Source organism: Scleropages formosus, chromosome 10 (genome assembly GCF_900964775.1).
Source record: "Scleropages formosus chromosome 10, fSclFor1.1, whole genome shotgun sequence".
In the NCBI taxonomy this organism is placed as follows: domain Eukaryota; kingdom Metazoa; phylum Chordata; class Actinopteri; order Osteoglossiformes; family Osteoglossidae; genus Scleropages; species Scleropages formosus.
In genome coordinates this window covers 5,799,799-5,819,636 of record NC_041815.1, presented here as the reverse complement: position 1 = coordinate 5,819,636, position 19,838 = coordinate 5,799,799, and the positions used below count along the sequence as shown (strand labels likewise).

Here is a 19,838-nt window from a genome sequence, read left to right as displayed (position 1 = left end):
TGCATACCTACATTAAAACCCCACTTGGTACTCGAGCCAGAAACTTTCAGTTTACAAGTACGTCTCCTAAACCGCTATACCACCTGGTACGGCGGCTGGCAGGGGTTCGGATTAACCAGGGTCACAGCAGAGACCCGGCACACTGGGAGCACTGCGGCAGGAGGACCAAAGAGAATGCAGAGAGCGTTTAATGAGAGGAGCCTCCTGTTAATGATCCCAGGAGCTGGGAGAGCTTTGTTGTACTGCACTTCTGTTCAAACACAGAGAGGAAACGTCCCTCCTGCTGTGACAGCCGGTAACGGGCTTTGAAACGGTAAGAACACGGCGAGGTCTGAACGGCGCCGAGTATACAGAAGGTAAGACTGATAAATAACAGTCTTGGTGTGTCTGGATGGGGTGGCCTGAGAGCTAAAATGCCAAGGACTGCGATGAGCTGGACTGTGGCTTTGACCGTGTAGAAATCATTTGACCCTGGGGCGGCGGAGCGGTGAATCCGAACGGATGAACACGGTCGGATTTGGGCCGACAGAACGCCGGGCAGCTGCAGTCTTCCCGATCTCGAATGGAGAAAACAACCTCAACAGAAAAAAGTCATAAAGGACTGCAGGGTCAGAAGGGGGAAGAGCACTTCTAGATCGGCCGCTAAACACGGAGATTGAGGTGGGGTGTGTTGCAAGGGAATACCGATCAGAGCACAGAGTGGGTGACTGTATGGAGTACGGGGACTGCTATGCCCCTCTGCTGCAGCAATTTGCTCAATCTTCCCAGGCAATCAGGGAAGGGAGGGCAAACATCAATAAGAAACGAATAAGAAAGCCGACGGACTCTTTGGCATCCGTTGCGCACTTGTACAGTCAACCCCATGAAGCCTGACTCCTCTGCTCCCTAAGTCCCAGATCCACAGTTCCACCGCAGTCCAGCAGAGGCCAGGACACCTCGGTAAGACTGTCAGTGGAGAAGGTGTAATGTTTTCACATTTGCCACGAAAGCAGCAAGGACGCTGACGAACGTGCTGTAAATAACTAAATATACAGTCCAAATACGGTCCCTGCTAGCCAGAGGGGAGCTGTATTATTGATTCTAAACAATGAGAAATGAATTCTAATAATTAAAATCAAGTGGGGGGGGCTTGGTGGCGCAGCGGGTTTGGCCGGGTCCTGCTCTCTGGTGGGTCTGAGGTTCGAATCCTACTTGGGGTGCCTTGTGACAGACTGGCATCCCGTCCCGGTTGTGTCCCCTGTGCTGCCGGGTTAGGCTCCGGATCACCGCAACCCTGCTTGGGGGCAGCAGCGTGCGTGTGCGTGAAAATCCAGTCCAGTGCAGTGCATTCGTGTAGTGCAGCGTGGCACCTGAACAGAAAGAGACGGCTGGTACGCCACCATGGAGTAACTATTTGAAACACAATGAAATTGAGAAATGAGTGGGAGGGAAATAAGTCTTATGAGTCACGGAAGCTCTGATGTACGTATCCTAAAATTTTCAATGAAAGGAGCAGAGTGGTTTGAGCTGCTGCCCTGCAGTTGGAAGGTCCCAGGTTCAAATCCCTGGTCCGACTGTGGTACTTATTACCGTGGTGATAAATATTTTTCCCCTGAATTGATACAGTAAAAATGCACTAGTTGTATTAATGGGTAAATCACTGCAAGTAGGTTAGTACACAAGCCCAGCACTGTAATTTGCCTTGAACAAAGGCATTAGATAAATATAAAAGCACAAAATTAATAATTAATTGTCTGGTTTTCTCATTTACAAATCAAATCATGGTACCAGGAGCTCAGTCAGTGATGCATATGAAATCAAGTTCAAGCCCTGAAAATGGAGGGGGGGAAAAAAAAAAAAAAAAAAAAAAAAAAAAACAAACAAACTGTTCTAGCATATTACCTTCAGAATTCTATAGTTTTCAGGTAATACCTCACTATGAGTTAGATTACATGAGCAACTCATTTGAAATGTAAAAAAAAAGTAATAATGACCCCCAGTCTCGAAGAAATAATGACAAAAAAACAAAAGCAAGACAGCAAAGAGCTGTAAAAGCCCAGAACAACCTTCAGCGGAAGCTGCTCCTGTAACGTGCTTTGAGGAAATCATTTAATGAGTGTCACAATTACCGGTCTGAGAAAATGGGCCATTTAACAGGAAAAGTCTGTACTCTAAGAAGAGCGAAAAAGTCATTAATTAAATAACTAGCAGTCCTTCGATAAGCATTATGTTGCTCATTTCTGTTAATCTTTGCAAAAGAGGAACGGAGAGGTAAGTGTATGGTAATGTTATTTTACTGACGGTCAAAGACAGCAATTTTCACATAGCTAGTTTGACTGAGAATAACCGCCCCAATTTTATCTAAATAATGAAATTTGAATTTGAAATGCATGTTTTTTTTTTTTTTTACTATTATTCAGATATGTAGCTGAAGCTTTTATCCAAAGTTACTTACAAGTTGTGAAACTTCAACAGAATTATTCAGATGGATATTTTTGTCACACAAAGTTTAATTCACTTAAGTTCACCTAAATACAGGGTTTCTACAAGGACACAAACTTTTCTTTCCCTTAAAAATTATGCTCTGCACTTTCCCCAGAATAGGATTAAGTGTGAAATTCTAAGGGCTGCTACTGCCAACAAATTAATAAAAATTAATTACTCACAATACCTTTGGAATATAATAGTTATATCCTAGGTTTGAATCCCACTTGGACGCGGTGGTGTAGCAGGCTTGATCAGGTCCTGCTCTCTGGTGGCTCCGGGGTTTGAGTCCCACTTGGGGTGTCTTGTGACGGACTGGTGTCCCGTCCTGGATGTGTTCCCTCCCCTTCCAGCCCTATGCCCTGTATTGCCGGGTTGGGCTCTGGCTTGCCGTGACCCCGCTTGGGACAAGCGGCTTCAGAGTGAGTGTGTGTGTGTGTGTGTGTGTGTGTGTGTGTGTGTGTGAATCCCACTCTTGCTGCAGTATCCTTGATCAAGGTTCTTTGCCTGCAATATAAATTACCAAACCATATGAAAGGGCAAATCCTGCTCTCTGATTCCACAAGACCTGATCACTCACTACAGCCCAACCAGACTGCTACGTTCGTCCTCCTCTGCTGGCTTGGTGATCCCACACACAAAAGGTTAAAAATCAAAAGCACAAAGTTTATGACTCTGGTTCCAATGTGGTGGAATGAGTCTCCCCATTACTCAGAACTGCTGAATCTCTCTCTACATTTATGATGGATCTCAAAACTCCTCCTTCCAACTCACTTCTCTGATGGTATCTTAAGTGCATGATAAACGTTTAAATGTTTAATAATTTTATGATTAGAAATTGTTGAATAATGGATAAACCTTTATGGAGCTACTCATGTGATCTACAGAGGTGCTTGAAAGTTTGAGAACCCTTCAGAATTTTCTCTGTTTAAATAAAAAATGTGACCTAAAATGTGATCAGATTTTCATGCAAGTTCTAAAACAGGATAGAGAGAACCCAATTAAACAAATGAGAGAAGAAATTATACTTTATTTACTGAGGAACAATATGGAACGTGTAATAGTCCCGGAGGTCACAAAAGAACCCAGGGGAGCATCGAAGGAAATAAAGACCTTGTTTGCCTTGGTTAACATCAGTGTTCATGAGTTCACCATGAGGAGATCGCTGAATAATGGTGTGCATGGCAGGGATGCAACGAGAAAGCCACCCTTCTCCAAAAAGAAGACTGCCGCCCATCTACAGATAGCTAAAGACCACGTGGATAAGCAAGAAGGTTACTGAAAGAATGTTCTGCAGACGGATGAGACCAAAATAGAACTTTTTGGATTGAATGAGAAACCTTATGGTTAGCAAAAGGCAAATACTTCATTTCAGCATAAGAACCTTATCCCACCTATGAAACATGGGGGTGGCAGGATCATGGTTTGGGCCTGCTTTGCTGTCTCTGAACCAGGATGAATGAATTCTGAATTGTACCAGCAAATTCTTCAGGAAAATATCAGGGAGAAAGTGGGTCATGCAGCAAGACATCGACCCTAAACACACAAGCTGTTCTACCAAAAAATGGTTAAAGCAGAAGAAAGTCAATGTTTTGGAATAGTCAAGTCAATGTCCTGACCTTAATCTTATCAAAATGTTGTTGAAGGACCTAAAGTGAGCAGTTCATGTGAGGAAGCCCACCAACATCCATGAGTCAAAGCTGTTTTGTAAGAAAGAATGGACTGAAATTCCTCTAAGCAGAAGTGCAGGACTGATTAACAGGTACCGAAAATGTTTAGTTACAGCAACTGCTGCACAAGAAAGTTACACCAATTATTGAAAGCAAAGGTTCACACACTTTTGGCACACACAGATATGTAACATTTTCCTCATTAAATAAATGAACAAATATAATGTTTTTGTCTCATTTGTTTAACTGGGTTCTGTTTATCTAGTTTTAGGACTTGCATGAAAATCTGATCACGTTTTAGGTCATATTTTTGCAGCAATACAGAAAACTCTAAAGGGTTCACGAACTTTCAAGCATCATTGTATACTGGTTCATGTGGCTGACTGAGACAAATTAACTGTACTCTAGAATCACGTGTCTACAATCAAATCTTTCCTCTGTAGATAGAATGCACACATTGTATTTTTCTCTGAGATGCTTTGGAGAAAAGCATCTGCTAAATGAATAAATGTAAAATGTAAATCAATGTAAATAGCTTAGTATATAAATTACATTACAAGTCACATTAGAGAAAAGCATTAGATAAAGTATTACTATAACACGGTAACGGAGGCATGGTGGCACAGCAAGTAGCGCTGCTGTCTCACAGTGGCTGGGTGGTTCGAGAAGACGTGGGTTCGATCCCCACTCAGTCTTTTTGGAGTTTGCATGTTCTCTCCCTGTCTGTGTGGGTTCCCTCTGGGTGCTCTGGTTTCCTCCCACAGTCCAAAGACATGCTGTTCAGGTTCCCCCACAGTGTGTGAGTGACAGAAAGAGTGTGTTCCACTGATGTATGGATGAGTGACCCATTGTAAGTAGTGTATCTAGCAGTGTAAGTCACCACGGTGAATAAGGTATGTGGGCTCATAACAATACATAGAGTTCATTGGAAGTCACTTTGGAGAAAAGCATCTGCTAAATAAATAAATGTAATAATTCCATACTTGCCTTTCCATGTGTGATTAGATCAAGCCCAGAGTGCCATGAACAGGTGTAAAATGTAAGATTAATTAAAATGACAAAATTAAGAATCAAAAATTCGTAAGGCCTTTCCATTCTTTTTCTAACACGCATTGTGGCGTCTGCCTTCTGTTTTCAAAATCCATAACGCAAGGAAGCGACAAACACTTGGCAGAATTAGATATGCACAGACAGGTCCAGGCTTGGAAAGGGCAACACGCACGGATGCGGAGGCAACCTGATGACAGGAGGCAGAGATGTGCTCCTCAACAGGGAGACCGATTCATTTACATGCTTTGTAATTTAAAACAGGCTATAAGCAACTGAGATCAAAGGGGAACTTCCAATACATATGCATTTGCGCAACAGAGGATCCTTTATAAATGGGACAATGAATGTTCACAAAAATTACACATCAAGGGACACATTAACAAAGACATTTTTATGCGGGAATCAGTCAGGGTCTGACATGAGGCAAACTGTGCACAGCATGATTCAGGTATAAGCGCCAAGAAAGACTTACTCCATGCTGTGCACAGCAACCCATGTTACCCAGCACTTCCTGTTTCCATCAGTCTCCACTCAGCATGAGACAACAATCGCACCACCAAAGTGGATGAGACAATGCACGATAGTGTGGTGCGGCCCACCTGGATCCACTTGTCCGGGATCGCCATGGCGAGACGGTAGTCAAAGCCACACCCTCCTTCTGCGAGTCTTCGGCAGAGTCCCGGCATCCCAGACACGTCCTGTGGGCAGAAGGTGATTAAGAATACCAAGATGGCCGTATTTCTTCTGAAATATAAAATTAGTTCGTAGACACCTCCGTTTTTAAATTAGACTTGAAGGTTAAAATTACTTTCTAGTAACTTCAAGTTGAGTTTCTCAATGAACTCCAGAGAATCTGTAGCTCAACATTTGTAGTATCATGATCTCCTTGGATTTTATCCAGCTTTGTTGGAATTTCTCTTCAATGTCTTATGTAGTCTTGTCAACTGTTAAGCTTCAGTGGCCAAAATTGGAAAAGACACAGGGGCGTCAGAGAAAGAAAGAAAAGTGACCTTCATGATCAGGAGTTAACAAGACTTGAACAGATGAGGCTGCCATTTCTTTGAAAGCAGGAGAGTTTATGCAGTGACCTTGTTAGCCATGGCCACATCAAAATACAAGCAAACTAGCAACATGAAAATCAGAAAAACAGAAGATCAGAAAGGTCATGTGTCAATGTCAAAAATAAAGGATCATAAAAAAATTACTCGTTATAAATACATAAAAATCTGAAAGACATTCTGTTCAACACAGGAAGCGCTATAATTTACATTTGATTAAAATTCAAATCATAGCGTTCCATATGTTTTTTTTCTAATTAATTTAATTTGTAATTAAAGTGCAAGCAGACATGTGGTGATCTTATGTTTATATTTATTCATTTAAAAGATGTTTTTCTTCGAAACGATGTACAGTTCAGCGTAAATTGCATTTCAGAGCCCACAGTTTGTCCAATACTATAATTTTATCGGTTTTATGGACAGCACTGGGTCACAGCACCATTGAGGCAGAGAAACTGCAAATACATCCACATACGTAAAACAAAAGCAGAAGGTGAAACGGTTGCAATCCTGTAACACTAAAACTTTCTAGAAGGGTATCCAGACCTTCTGGAATTCCTTTGAATTGTCACGTGAATCAAACGTTAAATTTTTCAAGGGGAAGAAAATTAAACACCTTGTTCATGCGTATATTTGCGGAGCGAACTTCAGATGTAGAGCGCAGCAGTAAAATATATTCTTTTACCAAGTATCTACGAGTGATCAGCCTACATTCCATACAAAACATAAAAAATAAAAAAGCATTCGGGTCGTGGCTTAACGAAAAAATGGAGGGAGACAAACCGACCCTTTTCTTAAAGGTCTTTTGAATGGTTGAGTGAACCCCATTCCAGTCAACCTCTCCCTGGTCACATTCCCAGAATAAATGTATCAAAGTGCCCAGAAAGGCTTTACATTTAAAACACAGCTAGGATGTCCTTGGGAAGATTCTGTGAAGATGCATTGGGGTGTGTATTACAGAATCTTCAAAAATAACGCTATATAGAGTTACACATGCACTAGATCTCATCAAGTGGGCCAGTTCTCACCTCCGCGATGGTAATGCAGTCTGGGTAAAGACTGTGCAGGATGTGATTGGCCACCATCAGATAGACAACCGACTCCTCGTCCACATGCAACCCAAAGTACTCGCTGTAGTCCCCAGAGAAGCTCATGCCTGATAGCGCGAGAGAGAGAGAGAGAGAGAGAGACCCATTTCACTTGTGAAACCAACTGTTGTTCCGCCTATTGGAAATGCAAAACAATCAACTGAAAGGCACTAATTAGTATACCAAGGTCTCCTGCCTTTAATGATCGTTACTGGGTTATTTATGTAAATTCGTTGCCTCTAAAAACGCATCGCTGCTCTGTAGCATAATTACCGCTCGTGATTGACATCTCATGAACGAGATGAACAACTTTACTGCTCGCAGAGTGTACCTGTAGCTGGCTAAGAAAGGAGGGTAACCATGGGCTGCAATGGATGTCGCTATGAACAGGTCAGAATAACTAAAACAAGAAGGGAAGGGGAGGAAAACAGCTGGTATGGTAATGGACCACTGGGTGATGCTGGAGTCACAGGTAAGTGCGTACGGATGGGTGTGCTGACCTACCAACGCCGTGGTGGTGGTACAACATGGAGGTCACGCCGTCAAAGCGGAAGCCATCAAAGCGGTATTCTTCCATCCACCAGCGCAGGTTGGACAACAGGAAGCGCCGCACCTCCCAGCTGGAGAAAGGGGGTAAAACGGAGCAGCTAAATGGACCGAAGATGCTTAGAAAAGCCAGTCTGACAAATAAAAACCCAACACAAAGTAGAGAGAAAGTGGGCAAGTCCAGCACTAAATATTGTTAACATCTCTTAAATGCCACATACTCAGATGTTGTTGCAAAAAAAGCAGTGGTGACATGACAGCAATGGTCTTCAGGTTACAAGATTGGAATTCCCCCCCAATCCAGCTGAGTTTTTAAGCAAACTGCACTGATTTCTTTCAAAAAAAAAAAAAAAAAAAAAAAAAAAAAACACACAATCCAAGGCACTGGAAACCTTATACACACCCATACCAAATAAGATTGGACTCAAAACCATAATACATTGTTTATCTCAACACAGTAGCAGTAGTTCAGTACAAAACATGTGTTTAATTGAAATCACATTACAATGATGGAATTTTATTTATCAAAAGCCATATACAAGAAGGCATTGCTAATAGGACTAGAATCTCCTGGAATCACACTTATTTAATGGTACATTTTAGTTTAAGAATTAAATTTAGTTTAAGTTTAAAGAATATATAGAATACTGGGTTTGCTACAGAGATAAATGGTTTTTGAGTTGGAAAAATATGGTTAAAAAAAAATAAAGAAATAAAATTCCTGAACTCAAGCTTACATCATTTTTTATAAAAATCCTCTTCTTTATAAAAATCCACTCATTTCTTGGGCAATTTGAGCTCTAAAAAAGGGTCTAGGTTCAGTGTTTAGGAAACTCACTGAAAAGAGCTATTTTATCAGCAGACAGTTTAAATCTTTTGTCTCTCAAAAAGGGTTTACGTTCAAGTAATTTGTGCTCGACTGCATTTGCGGCAGGAAGAATTTGACAAGGAGACTAAACCCCTTCATGTGATTCATACACTGCAGGTACTTGGAAACTCAGCTCACTGCAGCACGTTAACATGAAGATACAGAATAAGATTGAGTTATTAAACGGTGCCAAAAACAAGCCCTTTAATATCATTTCAGAAAAACTGATATGTTCTGTAATGCAATGGTGAATAAATTTTGTCCTCTGATTCTTCTTTAAACTCACCTTTTCCATATTATCAAAAAAAAAAAAAAATGTTGATTTTGCTATGGGGGGGGGGGGGGGGGGGGGGGGGAAATCAACTATGATTTAGAACTAGTGGTAGCATAGTGGTTCAAGCTGTTGCCTTTGGATCCAAAGATTGCAGGTTCAAATCCCACCTCCAGTTATAGCACCCTTGAGCAAGGTACTTACCCTAAAATTGCTCCAGTAAAAATTACCCAGCTGTATAAATGGGCAAATAATTGTAAGCAGTTTAACAGTGTAAGCTGCTTTGGAAAAAAGCATCAGTTAAATGAGTTAAAAACAGAACAAGAGTCATTTGTTCAAGTTGGCTTCTTCCATCACAAACTGTTTATCTTGTAGTATGTTTTCATCCTAATACAATTTAATTCATTAATGGATAACGGGGCCAAGAAGGTTGACGGTCTTGACATACAGTTCTATAGTTATTTATAACATATTTCATTTTTTTCAGATTTGTATAGAAGACAATGGTGACTAATAAATTAAACTTTCCATCTGATCTTTTCTATTTATATTTTAGCCAACCAACCAACCTATTTCAGTAACAGCTTGTCCCTAGCGAGGTCACGGTGAGCCGGAGCCTATCCTGGAAACACTGGGTGCAAGGCTGAAGGGGTGAGAGGGGCACACCCTGGACGGGACGCCAGTCCATCACAAGGCCAGAACTAGTCACCCAGGCAGGCAAAGGGACTGAAGTAGGACAAGCACCTTGCTCAAGGGGACTACAGCCGGAGGAGGGGATGGAACCGGCAACCCTCGGAGCCAAAGGCAGCTGCTCCAACCATGACGCCACCAACCGCCCTATTTCAGCCATGTAAAGAATTTCAAAAGTCAACCATTTTAATTGTTAAATGTTCCAATAGTTTTTACTGGTCTTATTATGAGGGAAGAATGGACCTAATCATGTAACACATGCGTGACTCCATATGGTTGTTAACCCTGGGAACAACACACACTGATGCAGGCTTTGGCCAAAACATCTTCTCTCGTGCTTCTATAAATATTTATGCAAAAGCATGGGGGCAGCAGGTAGCGTGCAGATCCGCTCTCGTGAATCCACCGCTCGTTAATCTGTCAAATCTGCTTTTCTGCCAAAACTGCACAGAACGAATTCACCCCCATTGCAAAACTACTCATTAATCTCCCAATTCCCACCCTTTTTCCAATAAAGTTTGAATACCAGTCCTTGTATTTAGTACTGGTTAATCCGCCACCTGAAAAGTGTTCCAGGCGTCAGTTAAACATCGGTGCAATTAAATATTTTAGGCAGTATATACACATAAGAGTGCGTCACAAATGGCAGCGGTGTAACCCATTCACCGAACAAAGTGTAAAACGGTAAAACACCAGGAGTGTTGCCGAAATATTTTCAATCCGAAAAGGGTACACCCATGGATGATGTGGTCCTTGCCGTGCAGGAAATATGGACTGGAAGGTCTAAAAAAAAATTTGTTTCAGAGCAAAATAACTAGATATTTCCATGTTTAGTGAGCCTTAGAACAGGTACACGATAAAGTTTCTCAAAGCCCTGCCTAAAAGTACCATAAGCTATACGGTATAGTGTGCAGTACTATGATGTGTCTTCACAAAGCATGGTATAAAGGCTGTACATGTACTCTGCCCACAGAAGGCCTGTTCTCAGTAATGCACCACAATCATGAACCTTCCCAAATCTTCAAAAATGAAATTATGGTGGATTAACAGGAGTTGACCTGTAGCGGATAGTGCAAGCGCCTTGCAATCAAAGGTCCTGGGTTCAGATCCCTGCTCCTGCTGTAACACCTTTGAGCAAGATACCTTCCCCGAATTCCTCTGCTAAAAATACCCCAGTGTAAAAATGGGCTAAAAACTAAGTATCTTAGTATGCAAACCTAACCACTGCAAGATGCATTGGAGAAAAATATCAGCAAAATTAATAAATAATAATATAAGCAAATTTATATTAAAATGCTTTGCAGTTCCTCTTTAATGTAAAAACTTTGCTTTTCCGTAAATTATTCAATGGCGTTCATTTGTACACTTAGAAAACTGAAATGACAATTGCACAGAATATTCTCTCCGTGCAGAAATAAACAAGTTAATGATGTGCGGATCTTATTTTATCGCTGTTTTTAGGTAAGCATTAGGTCACCAACGAGCCTTTCCCACTGAGTACAATTAAGACATAATTAAAGTGGTAAAGCGGTCGGGTCGAGGGTAACATCCTCACTAAGTATCCGAGAGAGCATTTCGAAGCTGCTTACCGCCGGTCAAGCTCCAAGAAGTGGCTAATTAAAAGACATGCTCCTGTGAGCACAGTGTCCAGCGTCCACCACTTTGTGATTCATTGCAGGACATTATTTACTTGTTTAACAGACATTTTCATCCAAAGAAGCTTTCGCTGCTCAGCCGTACACCTTTTCACATTAGCACAACAGGAAAGTAAAGAAAAACAACAGTAAGGGGAGGAGTGCTTAGAGCTGCTGCCTTTAGACCCAAAGGTCACGGGTTCGATCCCCACCTCTAGGTGTAGTACCCTTGAGCAAGGTACTTACCCTAAATCGCTCCATCAAAATTACCCAGCTGTATAAATGGGTAAATAATTGTAAGCTTATAATAATATTAGTCATATGTAATAATATAAACTATAAAATAAATATTCTTTTTTTTATTTATCAGTTTATTGTATACGAATATTATTATTAAAATATTTTTTAAATTATATAATGATATAATAATTTCGATTCTGGCTCCGTTGTGGTGGAACGAGCGCCCCCTCTCACTCAGAACTGCCGAAACTGTCTACATTCAAGAAGGGTCTGAAAACTCACCTTTTCCGGACTCATTTCGCCCAAGATCTCTCCAGCTCATGTACGGTGTAAATGTTCATGTACCGTGACTTTATGATCATCCCCAGATAAGCCTTTACACAGCCGCTACTCCGGCATTGTATGTGAATGTTTGCGTACATTCAAAAATTAAAAAAAAAAAATTTTTAAAAACTTGTAGGAAGGTTATCAGGATTCATCTATCCTGAGTTTGATGCACCTACTCGAGCGATGAACATCGGTGCATCAAGTGGGGAAACTAACAAACTAGGTTTACTTAAGAATCACATGCCTGCAACTATGTCTCTTTCTCCTAATGCAATGCAAAAACTTGTATTTTCTCTGAGATGTACGTCGCTTTGGAGAAAAGCATCTGCTAAACGAATAAATGTAAATGTGGTACAGCAGCTCCCCTCTCAGGATTTGAACTCACAAAGGATTTGATCACAAGCCCAGTACCTTAATGTGCAGACCACCTCCCTGAGTCAAACAGACTTGGCCAACCTTCTTTTGAGGTCATAATAGTCCCGGTGAAACATCTCAATTCACTACACAGAGTTCATATACATCAGTGGTTCTCACACCTGGTGCTGGGAACCCTGGTGTACACAGTTCTTCCCTCAAAAATTAGCTTCTAATTAATTGGCCTTGACTGAGCTGTCTGCTGAATGATTCACGCCACTTTTATTCTAAAGTGTTAGTTAAGGACTTGTTAGGGGGCCACGCGGGCAATGTGCTGCAACTCTCTTGTTCTTCTGAGCATTTACGACTTCAGCCATTTCCCCCTCAAAATCTCACTCCACTTGCATACAAATTTCCAGAAATGCAGTTAGGACATTTCTGCACTGATCTGCAACATGGTAGCGCTATATCAAATTAAGAAAAATTCAGATTTTGGAGTTGTATAGGTATCTCATGCACCACACATTTATCTCAAGGACTAAAAATAATTGTTTTATCCAACAATCTACAAACTGGAAATCAACAAGCTCTGCATCATATAGTATAATATTGGGGGGGGGGGGGATGTAGTATACACCAACATGCTAAGTTTCATGCCTCATGGTTTACGCTGAAAAACTGCCCAACTGATTTGCATTGCAATTTTTAGTATAATTTCCTGACAAAACATAAAATGCAAGTTGAAAAAAAATAAATTTTTTTTAAAAGATGACAAGCTGCTCACTCTGGATCAGTAAAACAACTTAAAATTTGACTTGGCAAAGCCTTTATAAGAGATCCTATGTGCATAATGAAGCAGACATTGCAACACACCAAAAGTCAGCTGAATGAGAATCAAATATCAGTATCTGTAAAAATGCTGGTGGTGGTGGTGGGATCACCTTTATGATCTAGAGTTGTGAAACCAGGCTGAGGAAGTCCACAAGGCTGTTGGGCAACTTTTCATAATATACATGAGTACATGAACATTATCAGTGTACTAGACTTGTGCTACATGCCATTATTCCTTTTGCATGTATGCTGGAGTCAGAGCTACGCTGTGACTGGTGGGCCAGTTGACATGGAACATGAGCTATAAGCTTTGGAGCACACGCTTAACAGAAAAAAAAAAAAAAAAAAAAACCTAAAATAAAGATTATGCATTTCATAAGCTAATTTCACAACTGTGAAATTGTTATCTTTTCTTAAACTGTTGTAAACTGGACCTCAACACACATATTTATGTCAGAATGATCTTTGCATACATTAAATACATAAAAATTACATCCCTATGTGACTAAATATAGCTATATCATAAGATAGTGAAATTGCAAAGTTTAGCACTTGCTGACGAGTGAACTTAGAACCTTTCTCGAAGTAGAAAAGACTAAATTAAAAGGAGAAATGTATATTGCAATACAGAAGTCCAGTAACACTGATCACACAGATTACACTATCAGATTTCATTTGTTTCCTTGTGCGGAGCCACAGCAACTGCTGCTTTGAGTTAAATTTATGAACTGCATTAATTCTACAGTACCTCTAATGCTGAAACCATGAATGTCTTTATATTAAAATAAAATATTCATTATAGTAAATGAAATCATTGATAACAATGAACATGAACCCCATTGTTATTTGATCAGTGAAATAATTCTAATTATTCAACCCTTTAAGCTCAATACTAATTTACTCAAAGTTTCACAGAGACTAAAAAGAGGATATAGTTCATCAGCACAGATCCTCCTGCAACAGATTTCCAATATCTTCAATATAACTGCCGTTATCCGCACACAAATCGACACAAATTTAGCACAATGCTCAAGTAATGCACTCAGCTCAACATGATCTGAATCATGTGATTTATTCAATTAACAGCCCAGTCAAGACAACTTAATTAACAGCTCAGCTGGATCAAAAAGTCACATAACTCAGGGGGTCCCTGGAACCAGGTTTGAGAACCACTGGCATGCAGCACTGAAACAGCATGTACCATTTCATCTCTTATTAAGGTAATTTGAATTAATGTAATCAATCAGCATTTTCCTTTTATAGGCAGGATGCACCGGCAACAGAGTATCAGGCCTCAGCACACAAACCTGCACTACGGTGTCTTTCAGTTAGTTGACACTGACAATTGTACTGCCAGTTTCTTAAAGTAATAAGGTAAAAAGAGCTTCATCGACCTTGAATTCACCACCACGTGAACAGTTCCAGCAGCTCCATATGACAAACATATACAGGTGGTCCCTGATTTACGATGGGGTTTGTTCTGCGAAGCCCATCATAAGTCAAAAATATTGTAAGTCGAAAATGCATTTCGTACATCTGATACACACCTCTCATGACAGACTGGGAGATGTGGATCGCTGCTGCTGCCCAGCATTGCAAGGGTATCACCCTACATATAGTTTGCCTGGGGGGGGACAAAATTCAATATTCGAAGTACTGTTTCCACTGAATGTCTACCGCCAGCTCACCATTGTAAAGTTGAAAAAAAAAAATCGTAAGTCGAACCATCGTAAATCGGGGACCACCTGAATTGATCTCCTCACACCGGCACCAAGGGACTGCCAGTATCACAAGCCCATTTTTCAGGATAACTTCCTCACCTTCACCCAGCTGGGCTTTTGTTTTACATCAAAATTTAAAAAAAATGTTGTAATATTTAGTTTTTTCTGAAAACATAAAGAAGGAGTACCGGTACATATAAACATATGCAAAGAACATATAAAAGTTCTTGCACTGGAGATTTGGTTCTGGGGCATCAGGTAGTAAGATGATTAGAGCTATCACCTTGCAATTAAAGAATTTGGGAGTTCGAACCCAGCTCGTGCAGTAGTACCCTCAAACAAGGCAATTACACTGAAATGCTCTAGGAAAAATTGTCCAGCTGAAGTAAAAGGTATCTTAGTACAGAATTTTCATACTGTAAGTCACCTTGGTAAAAGGTGTCAGCTAAATGAATTAATGTAAATGTTCTGGGTTTCCCACCTCATTAGACGTGGGGCTCTTGCTGTCCATTGCATGAGGCAAAGCTCTCCAGCATGCGAAGACAGATGAGGGGCATCACAGGTTCGGGCGTCAGGGGTGGCCAACAAAAACTGTGCCATAGGCACCTAGTTGGATATTCCATGGAACTGCCAGGCATCACGGCACCCCGGGCTCTCTTTTTAGAACACACACACACACTGCAGAATTCTGCTAGGTAAGAGACAGCATAAAGCATGATTTCAACAGACAGTGAATAGCCACTCGAACTCTCATATGACATTCATTTCGTATCGTCTCAAAGATGGGAAAAGCCATCTGGACATCGACCATACCGGGTCTAAAGTGGAAATTTCTATAAACCGAGAAGTAATTTCTAAAACAGATTGCCAAAAAAATATCAGAAACTAGATGATCTGAAAACACTCTCTCTTTCTCTCCATTCAGTCCAGTTAAAATCCTATCTTTAGTACCATTGTTCACTGTGAGTCATAGGGGTTTGCTGGAAAGATCACTGTAATACTGCCAAAGAGGAAAACAACAGTGTGACTAATCAGTGTGCTGATGATGGTCTGCTTTGCCTGCTAATCTTGTTCCTTAAACCACCGACACTCAACTTCCACCACCCCCTCCCGAGACACGGTCTTATCGTTCTGCAGAAATCAAAGGGATGTGGAGTTATCATTTATCAGTTTCTCTCTAAGGACAAGCTCCAGTCTTAGATGTCAAAATAAAATATGCCATCAAACTTGGATCATACATTGGCTATTTTGTCACTGAAAGGGGGTCAAAGCATCTTACTTTTTAGCAGATATAAAGGGGTTTAGTCGCACCTTAGTCCAGGACTCTTAAGCTTCTTTCCTGGGGGTTTTACAGCTCTCCTTACATCCCTTAGAGCACAGAAAGGGACTTAAAGGAGTGCAGTTAAGACTATAAGCTCAATCAGGTGCTTCACTGCATGGACAGATTTAAAATCCTCCTGGACTTGGTCCTCCAGGACCATAGTTGAGTAGTTCGTTCACACCACAGGACAGATGCTTTCTCACAAGAACCAGATTGACAGCATGATGACCAAATTCACTGACATTATTTTCAACTGAGACTTCCTGACCAGGTAAACCAAGGCTATATTTGTAGAATATTTTAAAGCTCTTTTTTTTTTTTTTTCTGGGTACAGTACGCTTTTCAGTATATAATCAATTAAACTTTCTCAAGGGTGCAGCAGTAATGTTCTCCTCAGATCTGACATTGCAGCTTACTGACGATTAATGTCCTTGCTTAGCCAAAGTGCCACCTGATGCTATGACCTTTCCACATGTTGTCACCATTACCGCATACAAAGAGGCAATCGCTCATCTGCAGCAACCTAGGTCCTCCAAAGCCATTAAAAAAGCATTACGGCGCACCTCTTACTGCCAGTATCAAAATTCACAATCCCATCACCTTGTCTCTGTTCTTTGTTATAGGGGTAGGATAGCTTGACACAAGGGAAGCATTAAAACAATGTGGAAATCAATAAAGCGAGCGAGTCCCCAATGTCCCAGGACATTACAAATGGCTGTAAGGACACTCGTAGTAACCAAGTCGGAGCTTGTGAGGCAATAAACCAAAACTCGTACTACTCCGAGTCTGGAATTAAACGCTAAAATACCAGATGTGATGACACGGGTTTAAAAAGGACTGCGCTTTCCTTACCTCGAGTTCCTGATGTTTGACAGTATTGTTCCAAAGTGACATAACGGAGATGAGGGGAAAAACTTAAGCAACAGGCTTACAACAACAACAGTGGCCGTGAGGGAGAAAAAAAGTTATGGCTCAGATCGAAGTACATCTCCTTGAAAGGTTGAAAGGGGGGAACCTACAATAAAAAGTGTCTCTGCATCTGTGACCTACTGCAACCTCACTACTGGAAGTGAAAAGTGAAGAGTATTCGCCTTGATTACCTACACCCGTATATGCAGGACTAAACATGGAGAAAATCAGGGCGTACTTTGGCCCAAGTCTACACTGGTCTTTGCACGAGGTAAATGTACCAGTTCAGCATTCAAAGGTAACTGGTAAACAATGATCATTTTTCCCAGTTTAGCTGATGTGGATTATTGACCTCATCTACTAAATAAAGCAAACTGCCTTGAGGACATGTCAATACACCTGTACTGTACAAGGTGGCTATTGCAACACAAGACTAACATAGAATGGTGCAAAATACTGGGGACAGCCGGTAGCATAGTAATAAGAGTTACTGCCTTTGGATCCAAAGGTTGCAGGTTTGATTCCCACCTCTGGCTGTAGTACCCTTGAGCAAGCTACTTACCCTAAATTGCTCCAGTAAAATTACCCAGCTGTATAAGCAGGTAAATAATTGTAACCTTAACACCGTAAGTTGCTTTGGAGAAAAGCGTCAGCTACATGAATAAATGTAAATATTAAAAGTATAAATATAACAAGCAATACTAACTCAGCAAATGCATTGTCATAGTTTAACTTTCATTTACTTTTTAATGTAAAATCAAACACAGGATATACAAAGGATGTAGCCCATTGTTCAATGAATTAATAATATATACCAACAACGATTTTCAAGCAAAGCCTCTCCCGCAACAACATAACATGATGTGTCCATCTACATTATGATAGAACAAAAGCACAAGATAGCCTAGTATCTCATAATAACAACAAGTATCCTGACTAATGGGTTCCCTTGGCAACCATTAATCTACTGCATTCAGTTAATTCAGCCAATATTGCGCATGTCATTTTGCAGAGTGCTACATTAGCTGTACATTTGCCGAATTGGAAGACTGCTGCATTCGACAAAGTTAATGTGAAAACACAATGTAACGACTGTTGTGTGTGGATAATGATTTTGCATGGATGAACCAAGAAATCTTAATAAAAGTAACTAGGACTTAGCTTCCACTGAACCTCTGCACACCTACTGCAATTTGTTTTTTTTTTTTTTTTTTTTTTTTTACAGCCCCTTCTGTTCAATGACCTATAGCATTATTAAAGTTTGCATCCATTCAAATAAATTATTCCATTAATCTTCATCAGCAGCACAGCAAATTTAATAACACAAGAACTATCTTTGATTAAGCTAATTAAATGAACAATGCTAGCTATTGTAATTCTGCTAATACACCTGTATGCTATCTGTTGCAGCTGGTAACCAAATATAATAAGTGTACCATCACGCATAGCACAGCAGGATGTCCTTGCTCCACCCTTCTGTGCCCCACCCCCATTGCTACCCCATACAAGGAATAAATTACTTTTCTCTTCTTTTCAAACACAAAGCTACGAGCAATAGCCTGAAGCGCATCAGGCCCCTTGACGGCTTTCAACGCTTGTGATGAAGGCAACGGGTAAAATCCCGACCGCAGCTCCCTAACCAGGCGTAATAAAGATGAATCTGTACAAAAGAACCGTAATGAAATGGCCAATCATCCTGAAAAATTAACTGACAAAACTGCTCGGCCTTATCAACATCTTTCAGAAGTGTGCAAAAAGCAAGCGAGAAATAAAAAAGGCATTTTCGTAGGTCCTCATAAAATCTGCAATGACATCTTTAAAACGCTGTGCTTCGTAAATACAATCTCGCACAGAATTTGAGGGGGAGGAATCAGTGCATGTTTCTTATTAGAGAAGTACTACCTAATCAATCATAAATGCAATTTGTACTGAATTTGGGCAAAATAAGCCATTTCTTTCAAAGCACTTCTTTTCTCTCCTCTTTGAACATACTGCAAGAGCCATGAGAGTGACCAGTAACTGTGGGCTGAAACAGAGATAAACGATTACAGGGCAAGCTGGGAATTGCCTCCCCTCTGTAAACAGTAGATGCCCCTGGTGCCCCAACTTCTTCGTTTCCAGAAGATCTGCTTCTCGGGTCCTCCTACGGGTAAGACTTATGTCGATGCCTACGGCACGTAATTGAGTTCTCAATAAAGGACGAGTAACCTTTATCAAGTGGCTACACCTACTTTCGAAAAAAAAAAAAAAAAAAAACACTTCATAATGAAGGATGAAGTCAGATGACCTGAACGACCCACCTCCTCACTTCAAAGGAAACGTCCCGTGCATGGAGCTATAATTGCCCGCTGGCAGCAATTACCAGGGGTCCGTTACGTACAGCTCAGTAATTACAACAGCAATAAGGCGAGCCTCTTGCCTTGAAGAAGGGAAGAGACCATTTCTTCTGCTGCAAGCTCCAGGCGTCTGGAAGCAGTTCTTGAAGCCCAAGTGTCTTACAGTTCATCCATCTGTATATTTTGCTATTGTACTTCAAGTTACATACTTAACAAAGCTCCTCCTCATACTCACGACCATCAAGTTACAATGGATTCTCTTGACCGCCACACCACGATTCAACGCTGCAAATGAAACTGCATGAATGGTTTATCCAGCTATACATGAGAAAACACTTTTATTGCAAAATCTACTCCTTTGTTAGAAGGTATATCATGAAATGGTCAGAGTGATTAATTTTACTTTGCATCAAAGTCATTGTTCTACATGAGCTGTTTAATGTTCTATCATACAGGTGACA

The 19,838-nt window shown here is 40.7% G+C and overlaps 1 protein-coding gene across 1 annotated transcript in view; it reads right to left on the bottom strand.

Moving 5' to 3' along the window:
* gbe1b (glucan (1,4-alpha-), branching enzyme 1b) overlaps window positions 1–19,838 on the bottom strand; it is a 79,863-nt gene that overhangs the window by 29,331 nt on the left and 30,694 nt on the right. The window contains exons 8-10 of the mRNA XM_018764775.2: window positions 7,834–7,949; window positions 7,270–7,397; window positions 5,783–5,881 (exon numbers count right to left, since the gene is read on the bottom strand). Coding sequence (XP_018620291.2) covers window positions 5,783–5,881; window positions 7,270–7,397; window positions 7,834–7,949 — 343 coding nt within the window. The remainder of the gene's footprint in view (window positions 1–5,782; window positions 5,882–7,269; window positions 7,398–7,833; window positions 7,950–19,838) is intronic.